This window comes from Rana temporaria, chromosome 3 (genome assembly GCF_905171775.1).
Source record: "Rana temporaria chromosome 3, aRanTem1.1, whole genome shotgun sequence".
Taxonomy (NCBI): Eukaryota; Metazoa; Chordata; class Amphibia; order Anura; family Ranidae; genus Rana; species Rana temporaria.
Genome location: NC_053491.1, coordinates 82,803,524 through 82,825,891, shown reverse-complemented (window position 1 = coordinate 82,825,891; position 22,368 = coordinate 82,803,524). Strand labels below are relative to the sequence as shown.

The window sequence follows — 22,368 nt, the reverse complement described above, 5'->3', positions numbered from 1 at the left end:
GGACGGCGCATGCGCAGTTCAAAAAAACGTTGTTTACGTCGGGTCACGACGTATTTACATAAAACACGCCCCCATCACAGAGATTTGAATGCCGCGCCATTACGCCGCCAAAGATACACTACGCCGCCGTAACTTACGGCACAAATTCTTTGAGGATTCGAAAAAAAAAAAGATAAGTTACGGCGGCGTAGTGTATCTTAGATACGCTACGCCTGGCGGATTAATGCGCCGATGTACATGGATCTAACCCTTGATCTATTGTTTTCTGCCAGCAGATTCCCCCATGTCAGAATACATTGATGAGTGCTGATGGCTATAATTAACTATAGCCGGCAGCACTGATTGTGCCACATTTATTCAACAGGCTGGTTGTACAGAAGTCGATTGGTAGATCAACTGCTGTACAACCAGGGTGCCCATACATGGATCAGAATTCAGCTGGTCCCTGCTGAACCAGATACATTTCAATACATGAATGGACAGCTATAATGTCTGCTCTATCACATCTACATTCATCTACCAGGAGGAAGACATCCTTATTGTTTTTGAGCTTTTTAAAAAAAAAAAAAAAAGAAAGGTAACTGTTATCTGTCCATTTCTCCCTTTCAGTCCATTTCTCAGATACAATTTTTTTTCCGGCAACTTGATTTAGGAAATCCAGCAGTGAACTAACAGCAAGCTAATCTGACTTCCCCATGTGTTTAACACTGTGCTATGCATATATGTTGCTCAGATATATGTTGGCTGGAACCGGTGCATACAAAAATAACATTCCATAACATCATACTTTGTTTATACATGCCAATTCCTGCAAAACCCTACTATCGGCTGGTCTTAACTTAAAGCTATACTTTTTGTACACCGTTCCATCCCCAGTGCTGTATACTATGTCACATTCATCCATACTATCTTCCTCTTCAGCATCAGAGGCATTCTTATGAACAATGGTGTCCTCAGCACAGTATGTCATACTCCTGGAATTGCCATTCAGCCTTTCATAGCTTGGTTTCCAACACAGGATCTTTTTAGACTTGGCTTGTTTCATAGTAAACACTGCCACTGCCATGATCAACACCACCAGAACCAAAACAGGGGTGACAACAGAAAAATAAGAGACTTTGGGAGGCAATCTGTTGGCCAGCTTCAGGTTCTTCAAGGCAACCTGTTCGGCTTCAACTTGTAGGTGTTTTATGCAAAGTACTGCAAGGGAATGGGTAGAATAAGAATTAGAATTTCATAGGAATTGGCCAATTCAATAATGCATTAAAAAAAAACTAAGGAAAGAAAGTTGGAAAGGAGTTAATTACAACTAAACAGGGTTAATTAAAGCTAATCATAGATGGACTGAAATTCATACAGTTCAGTAGGAACTGGCTGGATTTCGATCCATCTATGGCACTTGCTGTATGAGAGGAGTCGGCCTAGTGATTGACTCCTCTCAAACAGGACTGTTGAACAATTTGTGTTTGATCAACACATGCAGCCAATTGCTCTCCACGCTGATCAGTGTATTCTGACTGTGTAGGAGTCTTGCAGAATACAATACTGCAGCTGGGGTTGCATCAATTTCTCTCCCTTTGGCCCACTGTTTTGTGATACCTTCCTACCCCAAGCAAATAGTTAGCTCTAAGGCCCATATACACTACTGTACACTATTATGAATTCTAAATGGAACTCCATTGCACCAGGTAGAAGATCATGCATTACAGTGTGTTGTAGTGTAATGTTGTCAGGGCTGGCTCCTGCTACTTAACTAGCAGCTCTTTTCTTTTAGTGCACAGAAGCTGCTCAGCTGTCGATTAATTACCAGCCACAGTGACTCACTTGGTTACCATTAACCTGCCTCATTAGTCCAGCCTACAGACAACCTTTTTTTGCTATTTAAACAGCTTAGCTCATTTCCTCCTTGCCCTTGCATGGTCTTTGATCTCTAAGTGCATTTCTTCCTGTACTCATGTGTATGACTCCATCTGGCTGACTTCTCTTTGATAACTGTTCCTGATTTTGACTCCTCACTAAGCTGACTTCTGGTTTCCTGACCCAGCTTGTTTCATTACCCGCTCTGGCATCCAAACCCTGGCTTCTGTTTTTGACTATGTTCTTGAACTGTGTTATTTTTGCCATTTCATTGCCACTTAAGGACCGCCTCCTGCACATATACGTCGGCAGAACGGCACGGCTGGGCACATGTACGTACAGGTACGTCCTGTACTAGTACCCAGTCGTGGCTCGCGAGCACGCACCAGCGGCACGCTCCCGCGACCCGGTCCGAAGCTCCGTGACTGGGACCCGCGGACCGATCGCCGCTGGAGTCCCGCGATAGGTCCCCGGAACTGAAGAATGGCTTCCCCGTTCTTCGCTGTGGCGGCAGCATCGATCGTGTCATCCCTTTTAAAGGGGGACACAATCGATGATGTCACACCTACAGCCACACCCCCCTACAGTTGTAAACACACTTCAGGTCACACATAACCCCATCAGCGCCCCCTGTGGTTAACTCCCAAACTGCAATTGTCATTTTCACAATAAACAATGCATTTTAAATGCATTTTTTGCTGTGAAAATGACAATGGTCCCAAAAATTGTCCGAAGTGTCCGCCATAATGTTGCAGTCACAAAAAAAAAACGCTGATCGCCGCCATTAGTAGTAGAAAAAAAGTTTTTTTATAAAAATGCAATAAAACTATCCCCTATTTGTAAACGCTATAAATTTTGTGCAAACCAACCGATAAACGCTTATTGCGATTTTTTTTACCAAAAATAGGTAGAAGAATACGTATCGGCCTAAACTGAGGAAAACATTTTTTTTTATATATTTTTGGGGGATATTTATTATAGCAAAAGTAAAAAATATTGCATTTTTTTCAAAATTGTCGCTCTATTTTTGTTTATAGCGCAAAAAATAAAAACCGCAGAGGTGATCAAATACCACCAAAAGAAAGCTCTATTGTGGGAAAAAAAGGACGCCAATTTTTTTTGGGAGCCACGTCGAACGACCGCGCAATTTTCAATTAAAGCGACACAGTGCCGAATCGCAAAAAGGGGCAAGGTCCTTTAGTTGCATTTTGGTCTGGGTCTTAAGTGGTTAAAGATGTGTGATTTTAATTGCACTTTCTGTCTCCGTCTAGTTTATGGTTCCTGACAGATGTGCCTTTTTTGTTGGTGCATTAGGCAGCTCATTGAAATGCATGGGTGGGGGGTACATGCATGCAGCTCTTTAAGAAGGTCACTTAATACTGGAACTCTGGTCCGCACTGGTATATATTTGTTGACCCCTGGACAGATAAGGTGCTTGAGAGATCTCAACAGTAACAAAGTGATAATACTGACCTAATTTCCTACAGATCAAATAAAAATATTTCCCTGGAGGTATGAGCCTCAAGAGCAAACAACTGCCAATACTGTTCTAAAGCTGAAATCTGTACTCCTGTTAATAAGTCAACCCAAAAGAAAAATTTGCATCAGATCACAGGAATACAAAGGATGACATCCGTCAGCCTATCTTTACAAGTTATATTTCATATGTAATAAAAAAAAGTAATTTCCTTCTGCTATAAACATTTATATTCAACTTCTAGGTTACTTATTGCAGCTACTAAAACCTATATTTATCCTACTAAATACCAAACTAGTACAATCATATAAAATATACTTTAACATTTGTGAACAAAACACACGTAATATAAAGTCCAAGCACAAAACAAAGAAGCCATTTGGAGCATATCTAAATCAAATAACATAAATGTAATATATTGCAGCTTCCTTTTTTTATACATTTTCACCAATATGTTTACCTGCCAGTAACACACCTTCTGTCCTATGTTGACAATGCTCAATTACCCTATTGTATCCACATGAGAAAACACGATAGGACTACAGAAACCTCCCCCCTTCTCCAAACATAAAGTAGAGGGGAGCTGAAGTATTTAGACGTAGCTGAGAACAATTTTACTGATAACAGTGCCGCACAGGCAGAGGGCAGAAAAAGTGATCAGCCGACAAGATCAGGTATATTTTTCACTAACTAAATAGATATAACATAAGCTCATTGTTAGAATCCCTATCACATTGAAGCGCAGCTAAAGTGCTGGTTGTTTTTGCAAAGATTTAGCAGCGTTTTAGTGGCGCTTTTCGGAAGCTAGCAGTACGCTTTTTTTAAGGTGACCTTAAAAAAAAAACTCCTTTTACGGCTCTTTCAAAGCGTCTTTAAAAGCGGAGGTCCGCCCCAATTTTTTGAGAGAGAAGGGGGTGAGAGAGATGGGGTGGGAAAGAGAGACCCCCCTAGCCCTGCCTGCAGTCCCTACTGTCCCAGCCCCTGTCTATGTGGGTAGGTGTGTAAGTGATCCACCCACCTCCTGCCCATCCTTGGTCAGCCTGTTTTCTTCCTATTCCATGACAGTCGCAGATAGGAGAGGATGTGGAGATGGAGTGCAGGCTCTGGGAGATGCCAGGGATGCTGCTCAGCGTGGCAGTGAGGTCTCATCTTCTCTCTCTCACTCCCTCCTGGGATCTTCCTGGCTGCCCTGGAATCCCCCTCCCTGTTTGATGCCGCTGCCCTGCACCCCACCTACGGGACGCTCCAGTCGATGCCTAGAGGCTGGGCTCAACTCTTCAGGCCCCACGAGCACTAGCGCGGAGGAGGAGGAAGTGGAATCCTCTTCCACTTTAAATGCTGGGCAGGAAGGGAGTCGCGGCTGTGACATCACTGGTTGCTAGATGCTAGGAGGCTCTAGCAACCAATGGCCAAGAGTAGAGTCAGGTGGAGGCAGGGGCAGAGCCAGCACTACCGCGGCCGGCTCAGATCGCCCCTGCCCCCTGCATTCCGGATTGCTCTCAGTGTTAGTTTCATTCCGGGACACTGCATTGTCCCGGAATGAAGGTGCTCGGGACCAGGACATACCTGCTAATTGTGGGACTGCACCCACCAGGTAAGAAATTCAGGGCTATGGGCCCCAGACTCGCGCTATAGCCCCAAAAGCCACCCCTAGTGATGCCACTGCCCTTCACAGAGTCAGAACTAGAGTTCTCTAATCAGCAGAGAGCAACCAATTTGTTTATTGCAGAACTGTAGGTCTGACTCAACAGGGCATATTGTAGTGCTTGCGGAGAGACCATTGTTTCCATACAGAGAGCAGTGGTTCTTTTCTGCAGCATCTGCGCCTTGGATTTTTTCTGGTGCTGAAGTTATAATACAACTAATAGAGAAGTAGACATCTACATATACTGTATGTTTTTTTTTTTTGTCTCCACAGCCTGGAAAGTTTCTTCCACATCACTGCAGTTATTTTCTAATTGATCAGAGGTGAGAAAGAACTTTTCTGCCTTGTCCATGTAAAATTAAAGGGAGAATGCAGAAACACACTGGGTAGAGGAAATGCATGTAAAGCCCCATACACACTATCAGTTTTCCTGATGGTTTTCTCTTCAGGTTTACCAAAACCATCTAATATGAGGTCAAACCTTAAGCGTTTCAATTTGAATGCAATCAGGCAGGTCCTTGTACTACATGGTTTTGGTAAACCTGAAGAGAAAACCAGCAGGAAAACTGATAGTGTGTATGGGGCTTTAGAATCCTAACATTTCCCTCTGTACTGTCAGCCTTAAGCCTTGTACACACGATCGGATTTTTGTCTGTGAACTTGTATTGCATTCAAACAGCAAAGAATTGTCGGCCAACAAACACAAAACTATGTGGTTTTTCAGCTCTTTAGCGCCACCCTTTGGGCAACTTCTGCTAATGTTGTGGTATGGTGAGCATTGCTTCTCTAAAAAAAGCTATAATAAAAGAGATTGAGTCCAGATACGGGACTGGTGAAAGGTCTAAGTCTCTAAGAGCTATAACATATCAGAAGAGATATAAGGAACTTCATATTTAGGCCTTATGCACACTGGACGTTTTTACAGCAGCTGTTTTTGGCTTCAGACGTTTTTTTCTACAGTCAATAAACTCTCCAGCAGGTTATCCTATGTGTCCATGCACACATATAGCCAGATTCATGTACAGTTACGAAGGCGTATCAGTAGATACGCCGTCGTAACTCTGAATCTGCGCCGTTGTATATTTAAGCGTATGCTCAAACTGAGATACGCTTAAATATTGATAAGATACGACCGGCGTAAGTCTCCTACGCAGTTGTATCTTAGCTGTCTATTTACGCTGGCCGCTAGGGGCGTGTACGCTGATTTACACCTAGAATATGTAAATCAGCAAGATATGCCTATTCACGAACGTACGCACGGCCGTCGCAGTAAAGATACGCCGTTTACGGCGTTACTTGTCCGTGAATGGGGCTGGGCGTAAGTTACGTTCACGTCGAAAGCACGTGATTTGGAGCATGCGGACTGGGATATGTCCACGGACGGCCATTCGTTCGAAGCGTCATTTACGTGAGGTCACGAATAATTTCCATAAAACACGTCCACCTCTTCCACATTTAAATTAGGCGGGCTTACCGCCGCAACTTAAGGAGCAGGTGCTTTGTGAATACTGCACTTGCCTCTCTAACTTGCGGCGGCGTAACGTAAATAACATACTGTACGTACAAAGTTAAGCCGCCGTACGTGAATCTACCTAATAGACTGTTATCAACTGTTTTTGTCTGGGCCTTTTTATGGCTGTAAAAAAAAAAAAATAGTGGGTTCTGAGAGGAGTTTTTCAGCTGTAAAAATGCTCTAACGTAAAATATTAAGAAAAACTACGAAAAATGCAGATAAACGCTCAAAAGTTTGTCTCACCAGCATTTTTTTACGTTTTTGATCCCAAAAAATACAATAAAAATGCTGAAAAGAAACGCAAAAAAACGCTATTGCAAAAACGCTGAAAAAAGTTGAAAAACTCACTGAAAAGCTACAGGCGTTTTTTTTTTTTTTTTTGTGACATGGTGCATTATCATGCTGGAAGGAGCCATCAGAAGATGGGTACATTGTAGTCATAAAGGTATGGACATGGTCAGCAACAATACTCGGGTAGGCCGTGGCATTTAAATGATGCTCAATTGGGGCCCAAAAGTGTGCCAAGAAAATATCCCCCACACCATTACACCACCAGCCTGAACTGTTGATACAAGGCAGGATGGATCCATGCTTCATGTTGTTTACATCAAATTCTGACCCTACCATCTGAATGTTGCATCTGAAATCGAGACTCATCAGACAGACAACATTTTTCCAATATTCTATTGTCCAATTTTGGTGAGTCCGTGCAAATTGTAGCCTCAGTTTCCTGTTCTTAGCTGACAGGAGTGGCACCCAGTGTGGTCTTCTGCTGCTGTAGCCTATCTGCGTCAAGGTCTATTGTGTTGTGCATTTCAAGATGGTATTCTGCATACCTTGGTTGTAACGAGTAGTAGGCTAGAAATAACTGAAATCCAATATTGAAATATATATATATATATATGCTATTACATTTTAACCATAGATATGCTTTAAAGAGGTTGTAAAGGTTCAGGTTTTATTTTTTAAAACAAACATGTCATACTTACCTCCACTGTGCAGTTCATTTTGCACAGAGTGGCCCCGATCCTCCTGTTCTGGGGTCCCACGGCGGCTCTCACGGCTCCTCCCCGCAATAGATAACCACCTCTGGGAAGCTCTCTCCCGAGGGGGTTACCTTGCGGGCGCGCTCATGTTTCATACACTCGGTGTCCATAGCCCCCCCCGGCGGCTGCGCCATTGGATTTGATTGAGAGCAGCGGGAGCCAATGGCTGTGGTGCTATCAATCTATCCAATCAACGCCAAGACTCTGTGGAGAGGAGGACACCGGGGATGCGCCGAGCAGGTGAACTGGCTCAGGTAAGTAAAACGGGGGGGGGCTGGGGGGCCCGTGATTGTCATGTGTTTTTTTCACCTTAATGCATAGGATGCATTAAGGTGAAGAAACACGAAGCTTTACAACCCCTTTAAAGTGGTTGTAAACCCTTACAACACACTTTTTGCTACAGGTAAGCCTAGATTAAGACTTACCTGTAGCTAAGGATGAGCTCTGGCTTGTTCGCATAGAACAAGTGCAGAGCCCGCCAGGAGGTGTGCACGGCGCTGCGCTAATAACAGCCAGGGAGACATTTCACGATCCCTGCAGCCGAGCATCGGGACAATGTCTCCCTGGCTGTGATTAGCACAGCGCCGTGCAGACTTCCTGGCGGGCTCTGCACGTGTTCTATGCGAACATGCCGGAGCTCATCCTTACCTGTAGCTACCCTGGATATCTCCTAAACCTACGTGGTTTAGGAAATATCCCCTGTGTCTGCATATACCGAACATCATCGGCACATGAGCACTGAAGCAACGTGCCATTGCTTCAGTTAGACTGTGCCGCAAGCGCGGGAGTGACGTCATCGCGACTCTGGCCAACCACAGCGCCGAAGCCGCGATACCCGGAAGTAACCCCCGGGAGAGATGTCGCCGGCCGGTGAGGGCTACGATTTCAGGTGAGTATTACATAATGAGCTAGTATGCTATGCATACTAGCTCATTATGCCTTTGTCTTGCAGGTGTTAGTTTTATTTTTACTTATTTTTTCAAAGTGGGACATCTAGTTCAGCATGGACCAGGTAAGTTCCTCTCACCTCGTTCCGAGGTAAGTATTTCATAATGAGCTAATATGCGGTGCATATTAGCTCATTATGGCTTTTCCTTTGCAGGAGTGAAAAAAAAAAAAAAAAGGTATGCGGGTTTACAACCACTTTAAAACGGGGGTTCACCCAAAAATACATTTTTAACATTACATTCAGCCGCGTTGTCCTAATGACAATCAGCTGTTTTTTTCCCCGTACACACCGTATTTCACCGCCGCTTCCGGGTATGTCTTCTCTGGGACTGGGCGTTCCTATCTGATTGACAGGCTTCCGACCGTCGCATACTACGCGTCACGAGTTGCAGAAAGAAGCCGAACGTCGGTGCGGCTCTATACGGCGCCTGCGCACCGACATTCGGCTTCTTTCGGCAACTCGTGACGCGCAGTATGCGACGGTCGGAAGCCTGTCAATCAGATAGGAACGCCCAGTCCCGCAGAAGACATACCCGGAAGCGGCGGTGAAAATACGGTATGTAAGGAAAAAAAAATAAATAAAAAAAGCCGATTGTCATTAGGACAATGTAATGTTAAAAATTTATTTTTTGGGTGAACCTCCACTTTAAAGAGAAAGTAGTTGATACTTGGAATAAACTTTCAGCAGAGTTAATGAGTCAGTCAACAGTAAGTGAATTCAAACATGCTTGGGAGAAACATAGATCTATACTTAGGCAGAAAAAGTAAAGAAAATAAATAAATGGGTCAGACTCAGTGGGCAACTAGGTCTTCTTTCTACCATCACTCTTCTATGTTTCATATACATACCAGAGTTCAGGTCACAAAAGCAGCAATCGTTCTGGTCAGTCTGTGAATCACAACAGTTGATGCATCTCATTTCTTCAGGTGACCAAGCAGTATTGGTTTTACATGTTATACAGTGATTTGGCCCTGGGCCAGAGCAGTGCCTACATGATGAATCACAAGACTGGCACACACCCTGCAAAAGAAAGAATTCTATCAAAGGAAGTAAACCACAATACATTCATTGACGTGACACTAAATCATATACTTATATTTCAAAAATAATCCATACATATCTTCATCGCACAGGGTAGGGTGACCACGTGTCCCGGGCACCTTTACTCTGGGACAATACAGTGTCCCGGAATGAAACTGACACAGGTCCCAGCATGAACCCCTCAGAGCTTAAGATGTGACACCCCCCCCCCAAACTAGTGAAGAACTACAGGTCCCAGCATAGATCTGTGAAATCTGTGGGGTCACACCCTTATATCTCACAGGTTCATGCTGGGAGTTTCAAAATGGGGGGGGTCACATCTTTAGATATCATCGGTTCATGCTGGGACTGGTAGTCCTTTACTTAGGGGGATGGTGACCTCCCCAAAGTTAAGGACTACAGGTCCCAGCATGAACCCCCCCCCCCAGAGCTGACAATGTGAGACCCCCCTGCCCCCCAAATAGTGAAGCACTACAGGTCCCAGGATAAACCTGCGAAATCTATGGAATCACACCCTTAGATCTCAGGGGTTTCATTCTGGGTGTTGTAGTCCTCCAAATTGGGGGGGGGGGGGGGTCACAACTTTAGATATTAGGAGTTCATGCTGGGACTTGTAGTCCTTCACTTTTGGGGGGAATGTGACCCCCAAATATGAAGGACTACAGGTTCCACCATGAACCCCTCAGAGCTGAAGATGTGACCCCCCCCCCCCCTCAACTAGTGAAGAACTACAGGTCCCAGGATGAACCAGTGAAAACTATGGGGGGTCACATATTTTTTTTTATAAAAAGTTATCTTTTTTATCCTTAGGAAGGGGGGAGTCCCTGAATGGCAGTTTGGAAATGTGGTCACCCTAGCCCAGGCACACACAGTACACCCTGTGTGCACGCCTATGGTCCTCAGTATGATTGAGTACACCCCAACAGATTTGTCAGAAAACCTTTACTTTCCTTTCAGAATCAACATTTTCTATGGGACAATATACTACAAAGTACTCCCACAAACGCGGGCCTTTGCCAGCAAGATTTGCACACACAGAAATGTATTTTTCCTAACAAATTCATTCAAGACCATGTTGCAAAAATGAATACACCCCAATGAAAGTCTTTAGCAAAGCTACATTTTAGACAATAAAAGCCTACAGGTGAATCTAATTTTTAATTAAACAGGTGTCCAGCAGACAGTTGATTATAAAAGGGAATTGCTTAACCGCTTCAATACAGGGCACTTTTACCCCCTTCCTGCTCAGGCCAATTTTCAACTTTCAGTGCTGTCACACTATGAATGACAATTGCATGGTCAAGCAACACTGTAGCCACATTTGTATCACTTTTTTTCACACAAATAGAGCTTTCTATTGGTGGTTTTTTTATTTTTTGCTAGAAAAACATTTTGTTTGTTTCTGTGAGAACATTTTGTAAATTAGTAATTTTTCTCCTTCGCTGATGTGCGCTGCTGAGGCTGCACTGTTGGGCACTGATAGACTGCACTGATGGGCAATGATGAGACAGCACTGAAGGGCGCTGATTAGGTGGCACTGATGAGTAGGCACTAATATATATCACTGATGGGCACTGATGGGCACAAATTGGCCTCACTGATAGGCACAAATTGGCCTCACTGATGGGCACATATTGGCCTCACTGATGGGCACTGTTGGGGTTCACCTGTGAGGAGATGTTGCTGATCGGCTCTTCTCGCCTTACACTCTGTCATTGTAAGGCGAGGAGAGACGAAAACAGTAATTTCCTTGTTTACATGTGATTGGACACATTCATGGTTCCCTTAATGAACTTGCGCTCCTCCACCTTTCATTTAAGGTTGCCCCACAGATGCTCAATAGGGATTAGGTCTGGAGACATTCTTGGCCAGTTTATCACCTTAACCCTCAGCTTCTTTAGCAAGGCAGTGGTCATCTTGGAGGTGTATTTCGGGTCCTTATTATGAATACTGCCCTGTGGCCCAGTCTCTGAAGGGAGGGGATCATGCTCTGCTTCAGTATGTCACAGTACATGTTGGCATTCGTGGTTTCCTCAATGAATTGTAGCTGGCAGCACTCATGCAGCCCCAGACCATGACACTCCCACCTCCATACTTGACTGTAGGCACGACACACTTGTCTTTGTACTCCTCACCTGGTTGCCGCCACACACGCTTGAGACCATCTGAACCAAATAAGTTTATCTTGGTCTCATCAGACCACAGGACATGGTTCCAGCAATCCATGTCCTTAGTCTGCTTGTCTTCAGCAAACTGTTTGCAATCTTTCTTGTGCATCATCTTTAGAAGAGGCTTCTTTCTAGGATGACAGCCATGCAGACCAATTTGATGCAGTGTGCGGCATATGGTCTGATCACTGACAGGCTGACTTCCCACCCCTTCAACCTCTGCAGCAATGCTGGCAGCACTCATACATCTATTTCCCAAAGACAACCTCTGGATATGACGCTGAGCATGTGCACTCAACTTCTTTGGTCGACCATGGCGAGGCCTGTTCTGAGTGGAATCTGTCCTGTTAAACCGCTGTATGGTCTTGGCCACCATGCTGCAGCTCAGTTTCAGGGTCTCAGAGAGTTCTTTGCCATGAGGTGCCACGTTGAACTTCCAGTGACCAGCAGATGAGTGAGAACGATAACACTATGTTTAACACACCTGCTCCCCATTCACACCTGAGACCTTGTAACACTAACGAGTCACGTGACACCAGTGAGGGAAAATGGCTAATTGGGCCCAATTTGGACATTTTCACGTAGGGGTGTACTCACTTTTGTTGCCAGCGGTTTAGACATTAATGGCTGTGTGTTGAATTATTTTGAGGGGACAGCAAATTTACATTGTTATACAAGCTGTACACTCACTACTTTACATTGTAGCAAAGTGTAATTTCTAGTGTTGTCACATGAAAAGATATAATAAAATAGGGGTGTACTCACTTTTGTGAGATACCGAATATGCAGGAATCAGGATAGAATACTGTTTTGACAGGTCATTAACTAGGGTGTGTCAAGAACCATGCCATTATTGACCTATTGAAGCTTATTTTCAGTACAGGTGCTATGTCAAATTTAGTGGGGGATGAAAGAGTTCATCATCCGTGTTGTTTACTAAATTAGGTTTCTGTCGGTTCTGGACTGTCCTATGGGTCATTCTGTGCTCCGGAGATGTAGTTTCATCTCTGGATGGCAGGTGGCACCAGAGGGGTCCGGGCGGAGCCGCTTTCCTCCAGCGGCCAATTAGAGGAGTGTTTCCCTCGCGGGGCATGCTGGGGAGGGTATTTCTGTGGCAGACATAATTTTTTGGGGTTCTTCGCGGGTTCCTGGTTCCAGGTGCGGCACCCACCTTTAGGGTGTGCGCACATCACTGGCCCCGGCGATATGGCCTACCAGGCCGGGGCACCTGTGCTACGCAGAGTTCCTGGCTCTGGGCCCTCATGCCCCGGAGTGACTGATGCTGTCAAAGGGGCCCCAGTGACTTACTGGGTCCACCAACTTTATTAAGAAGATCCCAAGCGAGTTGTGCTGTTCGGTGGGGAGTCGGTCTGAGGTGAGCCCGGAGGCAGGTGATCCAATAGGGCTTTGACAAAACCATCGTGGATCAGGGTAACCGAATACTGGCAGGTTGTATGATGCAAACTGTCAGTCGGTAATTTGGGTAACCCAAATTACTGACTGGGAGGATTCGCTCTACTTTCATGTTCCTGAGTACTGGGCCTGTGGCAGAGACCCTTTACTAACCAAAAGCCTAATAGAGCCAAGTCAGTGGCAGAGACTTGTTCCTTCCCAGTGGTTCCGAGTGACACCCTGGCTGCCAGGTCTGTGAGAGGGATCTGTCCAGTGCAGTGTTTCTCAATTCCAGTCCTCAGGCCCCCCCAACAGGTCAGGTTTATAGGATTTCCCTCTCACCTGTGCAAAATAATGGAAATCCTGAAAACCTGACCTGTTGGGGGGGCCTGAGGACTGGAATTGAGAAACACTGGTCCGGTGGCACTATACCCACTCCGGCTGGAGTGGCGACGAAATAGGCATAATCACTGGAGGCAGGACTGCTTCTTCTATCCATAGCCTGAATCTGCAAAGTTTATTCTTTTTCACCCATCTATTCTATCTACCTCAAGTTGACTGTTGGTCGTGTTGGACCAGAAATAAAAGCATTGAAAACGTCAACCAACTGTCTGGAGATTCCGTCACTGCTCTCATCGTCATCATCAACCCTAGACACATCACAGAGGTAACTTAATTATGCTGTCCCGAAATCTAACCAGCGGCTCCTGAGGGGGTAGCGCTACATCAGTGTTTAACATATTACCAGCCTGTTATCACAATAATTGTCAATCAATTCCACATCTTAGCTTCCTCACCGTTTTTTGAAAAGACTTTTCATTTTCAAATGTAAGCATTTTTGTTTAGTCCAGTGGTCTTCAAGCTGCGGCCCTTTGCTAGCCTTTATCTGACCCTCGGGGTGCTATTTCTTCCACTGACACCAACCACGACGCACCATTCCTTTCACTGACACCTACATTGGAGAACTAATCTTCTCACTGACACCAACAATGGAGCATTTTTCCTTCAACTGACACCAATGATTGAGCACTATTCCTCCCACTGACACCAGCAATGGGGCATCATTTCTCCCACTGCTATAAACAATTAGGTAATTTCCCTCCAATTAATACCAACAATGGGGTACTATTCCCCCAACTAACACTAATGATTGGGGACTATTCCTCTCACTGACACCAGCAATTGGCCATAATTCCTCCCACTGATATAAACATATAGGCACTATTCCTCCAACCAATACCAATGATGGGGCACTATTCCTTCAACCAATACCAATGATGGGGCACTATTCCTCCAACTAATACTAATGATGGGGCACTATTTCTCTCACTGACATCAGCAACTGACCATAATTCCTCCCACTGATATAAACATATAGGCACTATTCCTCCTACCAATACTAATGATGGGGCACTATTCATTCAACCAATACCAATGATGGGGTACTATTCCTCCAACTAATACTAATGATGGGGCACTATTTCTCTCAATGACACCAGCAAATGGGCATAATTCCTCCCACTGATGTAAACAATTAAGCATTATTCCTCCAACTAATATCAACAATGGGCCACTATTCCTCCAACTAATGTCAATGATGGGCCACTATTCCTCCAACTAATACCAATGATGGGCCACTATTCCTCCAACTAATACCAATGATGGGCCACTATTCCTCCAACTAATACCAATGATGGGCCACTATTGCTCCAGCTAATACCAGCGATGGGCCACTATTCCTCCATCTACCTACTACAGATGCTTTTAAATTGTTTTACTCCCATTGGCCACTCTGGCCCCCCTAAAGTCTGAAGGACAGTAAACTCTAAACTTTGTTTAGAAAGTTTGGAGACCCCTGGTTTAGGTGAATGGAAAGCAGGTTATTAGGCAGAGAGGATAGGCTGTTAGGCATAAAAATACAGGAAAATGTGTAATACAAAGGCATTTCAGGCACTTCCAAGCCTTTGAAGTGTAAAATGCACGATTCTGCCCTAAAGAAGCTCTTGTACTTCTGTGGTGCAGCAATTGACAGCACATGTATCAGATGAGAATAGGACTCACAGAATACAAAATAAATCTTATTGTGAAGAGTTGCAAAGGTTACTAAGATGTGCTACACACACACACACACACACACACACATTGCGCAAGCATGACTCACTGCTGTCACTATCAGCAAGCCTATCTAGAACATTGATGTGCAGCCAACCATGCCCATCATCACAATGGTATGCCACTTATTATATCAGCTGGACTGCTGCCCAACCGATGATTGCCTTGGCTTTTATCCTTTGGTAATCTTGACATTAATACACTTGGATGACAATACTCACTCGCTGCACAGCTTCTTGATCGCCTCTGATGTTAACCCCTTCCCTGCCAGTGCCATTAGTACAATGTCAGTGCATATTGTTAGCACTGTGATCACTGTAATGTCACTGGTTCCCAAAAAAGTGTCAAAAATTTCAATTAGGTGTCCGATCTATCCCCTGCAATGTCGCAGTCCTTCTAAAAGTCGGCCATTACTAGTAAAAAAATAAAAATAATAAAAATGCCATAAAACTATCCCTTATTTTGTAGACGCTATAACTTTTGCACAAACCAATCAGTATACGCTTTTTGGGATTTTTTTTTACCAAAAGTACACAGCAGAATACAAATTGGCCTAAACTGATGAAGAAATTTGAGTTAAAAAATAAATATTGGGTGTGTTTTATAGCAGAAAATAAAAAATATTGGGCCAGATCCACATAGAAATAGATCGGCACAGCGTATCAGAGATACGCTACGCCGCTGTACCTTACCTGGCGTAATTTTGAATCCTTAAAGATTTTGCGTCGTAAGTTACGGCGGCGTAGTGTATCTCTGGCGGCGGAATTCAAATCGGCGATTAGGGGACGTGTTTCATTTAAATGAAGCGCGTTCCCGTGCCGAATGAACTGCGCATGCTCCGTTTCTAAATTTCCCGCCATGCATTGCGCTTAATGACGTCGCAACGACATCATTTTTTTAACTTAGACATGAATTACGTCCATCCCGATTCACGGACGACTTACGCAAAAAAATAATTAATTTCGACGCGGGAACGACGGCCATACTTAACATGGCAAGTCTAACTATACGCCGCAAAATACCAGCTTTAACTATACGCCGGAAAAAGTCGACTAGAGACGCCGTAAAAAAATGCGCTGGCCGCTCGTACGTTCGTGGATCGTCTGAAATAGCTAATTTGCATACCCGACGCGGAAAACGAACTGTAAGGCCACCCAGCGGACGCCGAAGTATTGCATCTTAGATCCGAAGGCGTACGAGGACGTACACCTGTCGGATCTAACCCAGATTCCGTTGTATCTTGGTTTGAGGATTCAAACTAAAGATACAACGCGGGTAATTTGAAAGTACGCCGGCGTATCAGTAGATACACCGGCGTACTCTGTCTGTGGATCTGCCCCATTGTTTTTAAAAAAAAAAAAATATTTGTTTATAGCGCAAAAAATAAAAAACGATCCAATACCACCAAAAAAAGCTCTATTTGTGGGGAAAAAAAGGACATCAATTTTATTTGGCTACAGCGTCGCACGACCGCCCAATTGTCAGCAAAAGTAACGGCCTGCTCATTAAGGGGGCAAATCCTTTTGGGGCTGAAGCGGGTAATTGACTAGGCAAACTGTAAAATAAAAAGTGCAGCCCACATATAGAATAGTCTTACCTGCTGAAGCATTTACAAAGCATAAAACGTGTGCATTGGGATCAGGGGTTCCTGAGTGGAGTGCAATTATTTCAAACCTGTTGAGGAATGCTATTCAATGCTGATGCTGACGATAGGCTTACTCAAGGATGTTTGACTTTTGTATTAGGTTAGTTCACCATCTAGTGGTGAAATAACATATATAGATGTTGGTTTGTGTGTTTAAAAGAATTTCGCCCTCCCTCTCCTTCTTTATTTTAATCTCTATATATGTATTTAAATATTTGTTTGCTCCAGGTCATAGTAAATAAATAAATTACAAAACCATGGTATGCTTTCTTCAAAGGGAAACTTTTTAAGGGAATATTTAAAAACTTTTTAGTTGCTGGAGACCAGGCGATTTAGGTTGACTAGGCATGAAGCTGAAGAACAGTTTTTAATTAGAAGTAATGCCGCGTACACATGACCATTTTTCACGATGTTAAAAATGGGCATTAAAAATTTAGAACATCCTCTTAATTTTCACGTTGTCGTTTTTCACGTTGTCATTTTTCATGTCGTAAGAAATAGTCGTGTGTAGGCTTTAACGACGTGAAAAAAACACGCATGCTCAGAAGCAAGTTATGAGACGGGAGCGCTCGTTCTGGTAAAACTAGCGTTCGTAATGGAGATAGCACATTCATCACACTGTAACAGACTGAAAATCGTGAATCGTCTCTCACCAAACTTTTACTAACACAAAATCAACAACGGCAGCCCCAAGGGTGGCGCCATCCGAATGGAACTTCCCCTTTATAGTGTAGTTGTACGTCACCGCTCTTTGCTTGAACATTTTTTTTTCACGATCGTGTGTAAGCAAGGCAGGCTTGACAAGAATCAGGTTGAAAAAAACTTTGTTTTCTAGACCAGTGGTCATCAACCCTGTCCTGCAGGGCCCACTAACAGGCCAGGTTTTATGTATTACCTTGGGGAGATGCAGTCTAGAATACTGCAATCACTGAGGAGCAAATGATATCAGCTGTGATGTATTTCAGTTATCTTGCAAACCTGGCCTGTTAGTGGGCCCTGCAGGACAGGGTTGATGACCACTGTTCTAGACCATTAAAAATGGTCGCGTGTACGCGGCATAAGAAAGAGATACGGTACTTGAAATTTTTAATAATGTCACTTGTTGACATGACAATACCTGTTTCAGTTAAGAATTCATTTTGATGGGTTCGCTTTAGTAGGCCTCCAAACATTTATTATCTCTAATAAAGTTCTAATCTAAAAAATAATAAAAAAAATCGCAATAAGCGTATAGTGATTGGTTTGCGTTATAGCGTCTACAAAATAGGGGATAGAATTCTGACAATTTTTTTTTTACTAGTAATACAGCGGTCTGCAAATTTGTCAAGACTGCGATATTGCGGCGGACACATCGGAAACTTTTGACACATTTTTGGGACCATTCACATTTATATAGCGAACAGTGCTATAAAAATGCACTGATTACTGTATAAATGTGACTGGCAGGGCACGGGTTAACACTAGGGGGGCGAGGAAGGGGTTAAATGTGTATCCTGGGAGTGATTCTTACTGTGGGGGGAGGGGACTGACTGGGGGAGGTGACCGATGCTGTGTCCCTATGTACAAGAGACACAGCATCAGTCTCCTCTCCCTGACAGGACGTTTACACACAGAGCTCCACGTCCCTGCTCTAAAACTGCCGATCGTGGGTGCCTGGTGAATATCGCAGCCGCCAGGCACACGCATCGGCATTGCGGTGACGCGCCGGGCACGCGCGCACGCCCCCCAGTGGCCGGAGGACCCGAGGCCGTAAAAAGACGGCCTCCCGGATTTATAGAGCCACCTGGAGGCCGTCTTTTTACTATGGCCTGGGACTGAAGTAGTTAAAAGAGGAACTAAATTCAGTTTTTTAACTGTTTCTAAAAACTGGTAATAACTCTAGTAGCTGCCAGTGTGCTTACTGTATGTCAGCTCTCAACCTAACCTTAACCTTAAAGTCTTTAGGCTATATTTATATGGGCACACACGAGCAGGCAGGGGTTGCTGCCAGAAAGAATCAATTCATTTTTGCCAGCTGATCTAAACACTTCATGCACAATATGTGTGTGAACTGCAGTAGCTGTCAGGGGCAGCTGTTGGATTTGTACTCTTTAATAATCAATGGGCATTGCCACCCTGCTGAACAGGCAGGGTATTTATGACAGAAGAGACCCTATCAGTCTCTTCTGCCATACATGTATCCTCCTGCCAGTCAACCACCATGTACACTGAGCTGCACGTGTGTAGCTCAGTGAACATTTACGGTCCCGATCCATGCTGCAGCAATGTGACTCCCATGCAGGAGTGACGTAATCGCGGACTGGCCTATCGAGTGGCCATTAGTATGGAACCCGAAATGAAGATTAGGCAAAGATGGAAGCACTGGAGGATCGATCCCACCACAGCACTGGAGGGCACTGTTTGACAGATCAGTCTACTATAATGTACTAATATGCTGTGCGTACTTACACATTATGGCAAAACCCAGCTGGGGGCCCCTTAAAGGAAAATTATATAGTGGATTAAACAACACGCTTTAAAGACAATTACATACAAACAAATATGTTGGTTTCTGCCAAAACTGATTCAATGCTCCCTTTGTATATCTTATACTTTATATTGTGCTTAAAAGTTAAATATTCTTATCAGAACTTCCTGTTCATTCCAACTGCTGTTGAATTGCAAAGGCACATAAGGCCCCTTTCAGACTGGGGCGGGAGCTGCGGTGGCGGTATAACGCTGCTAAAAATAGCGGCGCTATACCGCCGGAATTGTCGCGGGTATCAGCCGCTAGCGGTGCGGTATTAACCCCCGCTAGCGGCCGATAAAGAGTTAATACCGCCCGCAATGCGCCTCTATAGCATTGCGGGCGGTATTGCCGCGGTTTCCCATTGTTTTCAATGGGAAGGAGCGGTGAAGGAGCGGTATACACGCCGCTCCTCTCACCGCTCCAAAGATGCTGCTGACAGGAGATTTTTTTGTCTCCCGCCAGCGCATCGCCTCAGTGTGAAAGCCCTCGGGCTTTCACATTGAGTCTGCAGTGAAGGAGTTTTTCAGGCGCGATAGCAGCGCTATTTTTAGCGCTGTACCGCCTGAAAAACTCCTCAATGTGAAAGGGGCCTAATGGTGGTGACATTTCTGAGTTATAACAAGCAAGTTTGTGTTTGTGATTATTATGCTCTAACCATTCCCATAGACCTGTATATTCTGCTTCCTGAGGAAGACGTAATTTTTTTTTTTTTAATTGCCAACACTCTCAGCTAATATCACTTTCTGAAGAGGGAAGTTCCACATTTTACTGCTCTAACAATAAAGAACCCCTTCCACAATCTAAAGTTAAAGCTCATTTCTTCTAACCTCAAATCATGGCCACATGTCCTCTTTAGGGACCTTAAGCCTCGTACACACAACCGAGGAACTCGACGGGGGCGAAACACATCGTTTTCCTCGTCGAGTTCCTTGTTAGGCTGTCGAGGAACTCGACAAGGCAAGTTTCTCCATTCCCGTCGAGGAAAAAGAAGACATGCTCTCTTTTTGGCTCGACTGGATCCTCGACAGTTTCCTCATCGAAAAATGTACACACGACTGGTTTCCTCGGCAAAAAAAAATCCCAGCAAGTTTCTTGCTGGTTTTTGCCGAGAAACTCGGTCGTGTGTACGAGGCTTAAGAGTAAAGTTTATTACAGTTACAGATTAACTGTACATTGTAATCATAGTGAATAGCTGCAATCTATATAATCAACCCTCATAGCTAAGGAGCCCCATCCCACCCCATATTAATTTTGTTGTGCTTTGCTGAACTCTAATTAAACAATGGGGTTGATTTACTAGAAATGGAAAGTGCAAAATCTGGTGCAGCTGTGCATTGTAGCCAATCAGCTTCTTAACGTCAGCTGGATTAATTAAGCTTTGACAAAAAAAATGTTGAAGCTGTTTGGTTTATATGCAGAGCTGCACTAGATTTTGCACTCTCCAGTTTTAGCAAATTGATCCCAATGTCTTAGGCCCCATACACACGATAGAATCCATCCGCAGATAAATCCCAGCAAATGGGTTTCTGCGGATAGATCCTATGGTGTGTACACGCCAGCGTATCTGTTTCCGCGGAGAAATCTCCTCTGGGATGGATTCCAGCAGATCGGATATTTGCTGACATGCACAACAAATCCATCTGCTGGAATCCATCCCAACAGATGGATCCGCTCGTCTGTACAGACTCACCGGATCCATCTGTCCAAAGGGATTCCCCGCACGCGTCGTAATGATTTGACGCATGCGTGGAATTCCTTATATGACAGCGTCGCGCCCGTCGCCGCGTCATAATCGCGGCGACGGCGCGACACGTCATCGCCAGAGGATTTCCGCGCGGATTTCAATGCGATGGTGTGTACACTCCATCGCATAGAAATCTGCGGAAATCTTTGAGAGGATTTATCCGTGGAAACGGACCGTATCCGCGGATAAATTCTCTCGTGTGTATGGGGCCTTAAGGATTGGTGACCAAAACTGAACTGCATATTCAAGATGAGACCGAACCAGGGTTTTATATAGGGGTAGAAATATTGACTTACTTCTTGAATGTATGTCCTTTTTAATGTATGACAGTATTTTTATAGCTTTGTTAAATTTGGCTTGGCATTGCATGGTATTGCTAGATCTAGAAGCACCCCCAGATCCTTTTGATTATAACTGAGCCAACTTCCCTTAGGACCCACAGATGTAAGCTATCTGAACCTGGCGATTTTTTTTTCTGTTTTGTACCTGGTTTAAATTAACCACAGGGGTCCCTTCAATTAAATACTGATAATATTACAGGTAAGACTATGAAACCTTTTTTATTCACCAGTAAAAACTGAAAGATAAAAATTATTTAATACATTTGCCCTTTTCCTGTCATTTATGACCAGCTTTCTGTGTTCTAGTGCCAAAACTTTTTTTTTTTAAATACCATAGGGCTGGGAAGGGGGCATTTCAAAGGTTTGCGCAGACTATTGCATTAAGGGATGCACTCCAAAGCTCAAAGGCACGTGCATGTGTGTGTGTATCTATATATTAGGGTTGCATTAATACCGGTATCTGTGCCGATACTAAGCAATTGCACGAGTATCGGTACTCGTGCAAATTCTCCGATACCTCACAGTTGAAATGTAAAAAACAAACAAAAGGCAATTAACAGTTGTTAAAGTGTATGTAAATCCACAGGGTTAACTTCACATTATCCTCTGTTGATTAATTGAATGTCCCCTTGTGACTGTGCAAAAATGCAGCTACTGTATACGCCTTGCTTACTGATCGCAGATCGGCGATCACATGACATGCCACTTCTCTCTTTTCTCGGCCTGACAGATGCAGCGGGCGGGGGGTGAGGATCCCCCACTGACATTATTCAGGAGGAGAGGGGCGGCCTCACCGGATGTAAGCTGTCATGCGAGAGAAGAGAGAGGCAGCATGTCACGTGATCGCCGATCTGTGCCCATTAAACAAGGTATATAGCTGCATTTTTAATAAAGTATTTTGTGGTATTTTTAGATGAGACTCTTTATCT

The 22,368-nt window shown here is 44.2% G+C and overlaps 1 protein-coding gene across 1 annotated transcript in view; it reads right to left on the bottom strand.

The window, feature by feature from the left end:
• Positions 1 to 560: 560 nt before the first annotated feature.
• Positions 561 to 22,368, bottom strand: part of LOC120931412 (proprotein convertase subtilisin/kexin type 5-like) — a 113,216-nt gene continuing 91,408 nt past the window's right edge. The window contains exons 15-16 of the mRNA XM_040342823.1: positions 9,336 to 9,507; positions 561 to 1,200 (exon numbers count right to left, since the gene is read on the bottom strand). Coding sequence (XP_040198757.1) covers positions 782 to 1,200; positions 9,336 to 9,507 — 591 coding nt within the window. The 3' untranslated portion in view covers positions 561 to 781. The remainder of the gene's footprint in view (positions 1,201 to 9,335; positions 9,508 to 22,368) is intronic.